Below are 9,293 nucleotides of genomic sequence, written 5' to 3' on the forward strand. Positions count from 1 at the left end.
TAAGTGTTTACTTCCACTGCAAACCATCAAATAATTGTCCTATATTTAGGGTGGTGTCTGAGGTTCTTTCATGTTTCTAATTCATAGTTCAACTGTCATGGTATACAGATAGCCATAAATACATCCAACATTACCATATATTTTGTGATACTTTTTATCAAATCAAATATTTTGCCTTCAGTAAATATTGATTCTAAAGCAGATATGGAAAAAAACCCAGATATCACACTGATGAAAGCAAGATGAAGCTGAAAAAGAAACAAATGAAAAATGCACAGTGGACAGATCATTTAGATCTGGATATGTGTAGTACCATCTCAAATTAAAGAGAGGATATGATCGTATTCCTCAAATGCAGGTACAAATCCAAGGCCTGGTAAGCATCAGCTGTGAGAACCAACTGTGACTCTACCATCAGAACATTGCAAAGGTTGTAGATGTCTATGTCACATGGCACTGCTGGTCGAAATGTGCAGCCACTCCGACACAGCTGTACATCAGCGCTTTCCACTGAGGAAACACAGTCATGAGTTGCATAGAGCTCTGGGAACATGTACATGATTTTGGGTCGACCACTTGGTACTCTGTCATTCTTTGATGGTCTGATGACATGCGAATCCCACACACAGATCATCTCATCCAACTCGTCCTGGAGAAACAGCATGATAGAAAATAAGAGAACAAGTTAACTGATATCACTAATAACAGTATTATGTGAGCCTTTCATAAATTATGAGAGGGCTGGAAATGAAACATTTTAAATGTTTGATGACAAATGCTTTCTATTCGAATTATTTTGACTTAGGATAAACTGTATGTGATGGCAAACAATTCTACCTTGTTTCGAGCTTGTGACTACAAAAATTATGTTAAATAGCAGTATTTGTCCAAGCAGTAAATATTCAGCCATGTCCAAGTCGTTATTTCAGAATTTATTTGTAATATAATAACTATTACTAGATGAATTTGTCCCGGTTCATGCAATGTCCAACACTTATGTTGCTGTGTATATTATATTGTAATGTCAGACAGTTTAGAGGGATGGATCAAATAGTCTCCGGTCCGTCTCTCTAAACGTTCCCACCAAAAACCCAGGCCTCTCTTTCTCTTCTAAAGCAGCTACCACTGATCATGTATCAGTGAACATACAATATAATACACAGCAACATACGTGCTGGACATCAAAGGAACCAGCTGACATTTATCGAGTTCTAATTATGGTAATAGGCCTATGCCAAATATATTAACTACTATATCATTAAGAATTATGCACTTGTCAAATTTTACATTAACGTTTAAACACCAACACACCCATGCTGTGTCTTCTATGTGGACAATATGAATACAAGAGTGATTTATGGTGTTATGTGGGCCAGGGTAACAAGATTAAAATATATTTGTAGCTCACCTGGATGATACCTATGAAGCAGTACTGAATTAGACTTTTGTCCAAATATCCACCGTCGAACAAACCACGGTCTTTCAGATCAACAAACAGAGAGATGTAGAACTCAATCGACTCCTTCCTGAGAAAGCCCCACCAGCTTTCTATTCGCTGATTTGCTGTACTCGCTCCTTCAATGTAGCTGTCAATGGCAGAACCGTCGTGTATATTGCGACGGAGAAAACGCTGAAAGTCTCTGACTTTTACATTCTCGGTGCCCCGGTCACCTCTGGCAATCCGTGGACAGCCACCAGTTCTCTCCACTGCCTCCATATAGTAGCCTCCTACGATTTTGGGGTCACTGCTTGTAGTAAATGCGTTCAACCAGATGATTTTCCGCGAAAAGCCGTCAATACACCCACTTATACAGATACCAAATGGCTTTAGCTTGTCGTATGCATCCAAGTGCCAAATGTAATTGGGCCCTGTCGCAAAATAGCTCCTGCGATGGAGACGCCTGCTTCTTCTGAGTTCAACACCCCTCGGGTCCAGTTCTTTTAGAATTAAGCGGATGTCTTCTTTTCTGACATGTAATCCATTCTCCTTGCATTTTGTAAACATCCACCTATACCCATGCAGTTGGCCAGATGCTTGTAATTGTTCATGAATGAAAGTGATCACCTGGTCCAGATGAGTGTATCCCTTGCGCCGAAACAGACGACACAACTTCAAAATGCGTTTTAAATGTCTTTCCGAGATGATATAGTGGTGACGACTCGCAAGCAAACTTTTAATGTCTTTATACGCAAGTCCAAGGTGGAAATACAGCTCAACTAAGCCTCTTTCTGTCATTTCAAAGAATTAAAACCAGAAAGTTTCTCGTGCACCAGAAGGTTTCTCGTGCTCACCAGAACCTTTCTCGTGCGCACTAGAAAGTTTCTCGTGCTCACCAGAAAGTTTCTCGTGCGCACGAGAAACTTGCAGATTTTTTTTTTTCTCGTGCACCAGAAAGTTTCTCGTGCTCACCAGAACCTTTCTCGTGCGCACTAGAAAGTTTCTCGTGCTCACCAGAAAGTTTCTCGTGCGCACGAGAAACTTGCAGATTTTTTTTTTTTTTTTTCATTTTTTTTTTTTTTTTTCATGTCCCTTTAGGGGCTCCGTAAAAACTTCCTAAATTACAGAAAACAATAAATAGTACGCTATACTAACCCTAATGCACAAAAAACCTGTTTCAACCCTATAACCTATTCTAACCTAAGTGGAGTACAGTGCAATAGTGCAAGTTATTTAGAAGTGAATTCGCTATTAACAACCAGGGGGCTGGCTAGCGAACAGAACAACAATATAAAGTGGATAGACTTTCAGTATAGACCAATTATCACCCTACGTCACACAACTGTCAAGCAGTCTCAAGTGCGCATGTCGGTTGCAAAAGACAAACTTATCCCCGCTCTATTACACTTGTGTGTAGTGTTGATCAGGTCATTATATATCTCTGGCCACTGGATTGCAGGGCTTGATATTAACTTTTTGAAGCTCTTGGCATTTGGACAAATACATTTACGTTTCACTTGTCTATGCACAAAAGTCACTTGACCCCGATACAATTAAATAGCCTGACCAAGTGATCGGACAAAACTAGCCTGGCTAATGGAGGTCGCTTTCTCAGGCAAATGACAAATTAAACAGGCTCGGTTAAAGGAATCCGAGAGAGAAAACAAAGAAGAACTGTCATCACCACCATCGCAGGCACTATTGAAGGCGTATTAGATAATACCCAATTGCTGTGAAAGTACCAAGTCAATGAAGTAATGAAGAAAGTGTTTTGTCCGTCTCTTCATAAACAGAGTGACTAAATTCAGTTGAGTTCTGGATTTTAATAAGTATTTATCAATCTGCAGATTGGGAGAGAAAACCAGACCTCTGACAATAAATGACAACACAACCCCAGGCTTAGGTCTCAATCATGTCTCTCTAGGCTCTGAGGGCCGGAGGACCATCTTTTATAGGGCACAAGAATGTTAAGATCGATAGTGACAGTCAGGCAGTAATGACGTTACAACAGTCTCAGAGAAAGAGATTCACAGCTCCCCAGACATGACCACTCAGACCAGAGAGTTCATAGTTGGAGCTCTCCTTGTAGTCATGACAAGGAACGTTTAGCCAGTACTTTCAGAATCAGAATGGGATTTATTCACCATGAAAGTTTGCACAGACAAGGAATTTACTTGGCAGGAAGGTGCATACAATAAACATATAGGAACCTAAGATTAGGAAATGTGGAATATCTATACTAAGGGCATACAGGGTACATAAACCAGCAGTACTAAGTGGAATTTGAATTAAATGAAATGTAAAATAAAATCTAAGTTGTCGTAAAATAAAATTTAAGTTACCCCTTACTATATAAAAATACAAAAATACAAATGTGCAAGATACAATTGTGTAATGTAATGTGTTTTAAGTAGTCATTAGAGTCAGTGTGGACCCTTGGCCTTGTTGAAGAGGCCAACAGCGGAAGGGAAAAAAATGTTTTGTGGCATGAAGTATTGGTCCTGATGGACCGCAGTCTTCTGCCGGAGGGGAGTGACTGAAACAGGGAGTGTCCAGGGTGGGAGGAGTCGGCCACAATCTTCCTCGCTCGCCTCAGGGTCCTCGAGGTGTGCAGGTCCTCGAGGGAAGGCAGATTGCAGCCGATCACCTTCTCAGCAGTGCGGATGATACGCTGCAGCCTGTTTTTGTCCTTGGCTGTGGCAGCAGCGTACCAGATGGTGATAGAGGAGGTGAGGATGGACTCAATGATGGCTGAGTAGAAGTGCACCATCATTGTCTTTGGCAGGTTGAATTTCTTCAGCTGCCAAAGGAAGTACATCCTCTGTTGTGCTTTCTTGATGAGGGAGCCGATGTTCAGTTCCCACTTGAGGGAAGTCCACAACCATCTCCACTGTCTTAAGAGCATTGAGCTCTAGGTTATTCTGGCTACACCAGGTCACCAGATTGGCCACTTCCCACCTATAATCAGACTTGTCTCCACCAGAGATGAACCCAATAAGGGTGGTGTTGTCCGCAAACTTTAGGACTTTGACGGATGGATGACGAGCTTACATGAGAACATATTAACTAGTATTCAATGACTAGTTCTATTGATTAATGAATGATGTAAGCACACAGGAAATTGGAATTTCTTCCACAGAAGTGAATCACCAAGCACAAGGCAAAATCAACGTATTTATTATAGATCTCTAAGGTGCAGGTGTCTGATACACTCAAGTTGAGCATCTCAGAAGACTGGACAAACAATACAGGAAATCAAGAGTTTAATTAATTAATTGTTAGTTTTTTATATATTTTTTTTTTAGATTGTGAAAGTGCAGATTGTACGCTTTCAAATAATGTGGGGTAATAACTTGAGATCTGAAAATAGTTTAAGAACATATGCGAATCCGAATGTTGATAAACTAGGTACGGTGGCCCTGAAGTGCAAATGACACCCCCTAATATGAGTACATCCCCCAAATGAAAATACTCCCCCCCAATACGAGTCAACTCCCCCCAAATCGGATGACTTGTTCACCTCCCCCCAAAAATGAAAATACTCCCCCCCAATACGAGTCAACTCCCCCCAAATCAGATGACTTGTTCACCTCCCCCCAATACAAAAACGCGCTCCCCCCCCAATACAAGTCAACTCCCCCCAAATCGGATGACTTGTTCACCTCCCCCCAATACAAAAACGCGCTCCCCCAAATGGAAAACGACATTACATTAACTCAAAAACACATTACATTAACTCTGAACGGAAAGGGTAGGTACTACACTTTAGCGCTGATTGGATGCAGTAGGCTAACTAACAAGAAATAAGAAATTGATCGACAGAAGTACAAAATGCAATAGCCTGGCAGAGTTACGTGCACCAGAACATTTGTTTGGCTATCGAAGAATGTAGCAAATAGTAGGCTTCTTAGGCAAAAGTATTTCGAGTTAAATGTAAAAATCGATAGCCAAACAACTATCCTGGTCCACGTTACTCTGTCATTGTGGCATTTCATTCTTCTGTAGTGGACTATCAGTTTTTTCTTCTGAAATGTCCTGATTCCTTCAACTGCGTTTTTAGCGTGCGCATAGGCTACTTATATTGTGAAACGTTAACAGCAGATCTAAGATTATTTCATAGGAATGACCCTGATTAAAATAAAGAGTAGTGTAATGACTCTGAATTGTAAACATTAATGTTTCCTCTTTCCTTCAAATCAAAACGATTAATTTCATGATAATGACAGAGTTACGTGGACTAGTTGTTTGGCTATCGATGTTTACGTTTAACATAGCAATTTATGCTTTTGCATACATAGCCTATGCTACATGCTTTGATACCCAAATAAATGTCCTGGTGCACGTAACTCTGTCAGGCTATTGCATTTTGTACTTCTGTCAATCAATTTCTTATTTCTTGTCAGTTAGCCTACTGCATCCAATCAGCGCTAAAGTGTAGTACCTACCCTTTCCGTTCAGAGTTAATGTAATGTGTTTTTGAGTTAATGTAATGTCGTTTTCCATTTGGGGGAGCGCGTTTTTGTATTGGGGGGAGGTGAACAAGTCATCCGATTTGGGGGGAGTTGACTTGTATTGGGGGGGGGAGCGCGTTTTTGTATTGGGGGGAGGTGAACAAGTCATCCGATTTGGGGGGAGTTGGCTCGTATTGGGGGGGAGTATTTTCATTTTTGGGGGGAGGTGAACAAGTCATCCGATTTGGGGGGAGTTGACTCGTATTGGGGGGGAGTATTTTCATTTGGGGGATGTACTCATATTAGGGGGTGTCATTTGCACTTCAGGGCCACCGTAACTAGGAATGCTCTAGCTCAGATATTCGGCTTTAAAGATTTTAACTTTTTCACGTTTTGAGAGGTGTGATTGTTTTGTGTTAATCATTAGAAGCGTTGAGCACTGGTTATTTTAGCGCAGTGAAGAAAAGAGAAAGAAAACAACATGGGCACTCAATCAAATTCAGGATCCTGCTTTCTTGACTAGTCCTAGATTAGTGTTTTATCACCCAGTATTTTTGCACTGATTACATTGCACTGTACCTGGGCCGAATATGGTTCAAGTTATGTGTTAACCTGTTGGTGCAAATCGCATCTTCTGTAAACAGCCAAAAAGATGTATTCATGGTTTGCCAGGTAAAAAAAAAGTATCCTATGCGCAATGCCAGAGATTAGCCTATTCATTCTATTAAGTCCGTGGGTGTAGCCTAAAACGAACGTATGACGAAAATGTACATACAGAAGGCAAAGTTGACACAACTACTTGTGAAACATTATATTTAAGGGTACTTGACTCGAGACCAAATCTGCCGATTCACTACTTGATTAGGGGGGGGATGGGATCGTACTTTGTACAGACAAACACAGCCTACATATGAAACATTACAACTAGTACCACTGCACTAACATAAGTAGCCTACGGTAAAACCGCCAGCACCGTGAGGCAAATCATAGTAAATCACGCATGACGTGCCCACAACTCAATTAAACCTAAGCTAAGTTTAACTAAGTTTCCAAGCTTAGGTAAACAAGAACAAATGGAGTATTTAGTGATCTTAAACATGTTGTTTATTATATTAAGTGGTTTCTTCAACACAAACTTTTGTAATATGCAAGAAAATGAAAACTTTCGGCTTCTAGCGGACAATACAGAATGCCAACAAGAGCTGTTTTTCATTGGCCCATTTCACGTGTGTGTCATCGACATCATTGCGGTTAATAATCTATAGTTCAAGAAATCTGTATTTAGGGTTCCTCCGGTAGGAGGAAACCTATTGTTTTTGTTAGTATTCTTATTATTCTTATTATTATATTTCTCCGCTAAATTACCACTCATTACTCCCAGACGGCTAGTGGCCCATGTATGCCCATAGGTGGCGTTATAAAACACGCCCAAAGTCTATGTGATTTCCCCAGCGCCCCATTAGTCCAAAATTCCTATAAATAGGTAGACAGGCCTTATTTGTCATGGGGAACAAAAAAGCCTCAAGGACCCATATTGTCAGACTGAATTTTCTTGTACTGTCCAAATTTGGTATAACCTTCAAAACCCTTCTCCACATGAACCATAGATCCAATCGACTTGAAAGTTGTTACAGATGTGTAGTATACAAGTTTTTATTAATGGTCAAATTGAATAAGAAATGCTATACAAAATGGCTAAAAGGGGTGTATTTATGTAAATGTCCACATTGCCTCAATATCTTTGTGTCAATAAATCAAATACTATTTTGACCGATGGTTTTTCAAACCTAATAGGGTTCAAGACGACATCACTCTGAAGTACCATAAACAATTTCATCTTGGTATGTCAATATGTGATTGAATTCAATTGAATTGCTCCACAGCGTGCTCCAAATTCTCATACTCATCCTGCCTCTTGACACTAGGGTGACCACCTGTCGCGCTTTGCGTTGTGTCGCATAGCATTATCACCCCTTACTTTGCGATATAGAGAGCAAAGCTGGACCCTACTTGACAGCCCCCACCCTCGGTTTTTAGCTCCTGTTTCATTTAGCTTCCAATCGCAGCTCTCAGTTACCAATATAAATTATTGTTCGGCGGCCGTTTTTGCTTTCAACTAGAATCGCCTGATAGCCGTGTTGAAGGCCGCGTTTGGTAAGTCCTATTTTTACACATTTTAAGCTAGAATCAATGATTGGGTTCATGAAAGTACACTACTCTTGAATTATGGTGAAGGTTTGAGCACTTTGAGACCTTTAGATTGTGAGTTTGAAGTGACGGAAAACCGAACTCGAAAAGTAGCTAGCTTTTTCACTCTGTGTTTATAATTATTGTAGTTGCAGAGGCCTGCTCAACAGAGTGCAACAGAGCATGCTGAGAGCAACAACAGAGGATGCTGAGTGAAACAGAGGATGCAACAAAGGATGCTAAGAGCAACACAGACCCCTTGCTGGACCACCCCTCTCTAGCTTGACAGCTTCTGTTCAGCCCTGCCCCCAAGACCCCCATGGGAATCAGATGGCTGAGCGGTGAGGTAGTCGGGCTAGTAATCCAAAGGTTGCCGGATCGATTCTCCGCCGTGCCAAATGACGTTGTGTCCTTGGGCAAGGCACTTCACCTTACTTGCCTTGGGGGGAATGTCCCTGTATTTACTGTAAGTCGCTCTGGATAGGAGCATCTACTAAATGTAAGACAGCTTCATCCAGCTGGCCTGCCCTACCTGCCCTGCCCCTGCCTGCCCCTGCCTGCCCCTGCCTTGATATCTCAAAAGATCACTGAATTACAGCTGTTTAAACTTCAGCCAAATCTTATAATGCTTGCCAGAGAACAAATAGCTTACTTTTCTATACAGTAACTGACCACATTGGTTCTCAACATTGAGAATATCTCAGTAGACAGTGTACTGCAAGGAGCAAGGTCACAGGTTCAAATCCAGCTCCAGTCTTTTGGCCTGTCATCATTTTAATTATCTGTTTAGTTAAACAGGATGACATCATTCTGATATACCATGCGCAATTTCACCTTGAAATGTCAACCATTTCTTAACCTTTGTCCCAAAGCTGACCAAAGCTAATACTCAAATCACAGTCGGAGCACAGCTAGATAATCAGCGTCAGTGCCCCTTGGGTACCCAGCATGCAGTGCGGTATGTCAAATAGGTTCAAGTTCAAGTCTTTATTTGTCAGGTACACAGAACAACACAAGGTCAGACTGGGCACTGAACTTCTTAAAACAAGACAACGCAAGCACCTGGCATAACATATACAGTGCCCTCCAAAAGTATTGGAACAGTGAGGCGAATTCCTTTATTTTTGCTGTAGACTGAAAACATTTGGGCTTGACATCAAATAATGAACGTGAGACCAGAGATCAACGTTTCAGCTTTTATTTCCAGGTATTTACAT

The 9,293-nt window shown here is 41.1% G+C and overlaps 1 protein-coding gene across 1 annotated transcript; it reads right to left on the minus strand.

Moving 5' to 3' along the window:
- Positions 1-98: 98 nt before the first annotated feature.
- LOC124484787 lies at positions 99-1,874 on the minus strand. The gene is made up of 2 exons (XM_047045881.1): positions 1,409-1,874; positions 99-649 (listed from the first exon to the last, which is right to left on the minus strand). The coding sequence occupies exons 1-2, from the start codon at positions 1,715-1,717 to the stop codon at positions 323-325; spliced, it is 636 nt and encodes a 211-aa protein (XP_046901837.1). The 5' UTR covers positions 1,718-1,874; the 3' UTR covers positions 99-322.
- Between the last annotated feature and the right edge of the window lie 7,419 nt (positions 1,875-9,293).

This window comes from Hypomesus transpacificus, chromosome 22 (assembly GCF_021917145.1).
Source record: "Hypomesus transpacificus isolate Combined female chromosome 22, fHypTra1, whole genome shotgun sequence".
NCBI lineage: Eukaryota > Metazoa > Chordata > Actinopteri > Osmeriformes > Osmeridae > Hypomesus > Hypomesus transpacificus.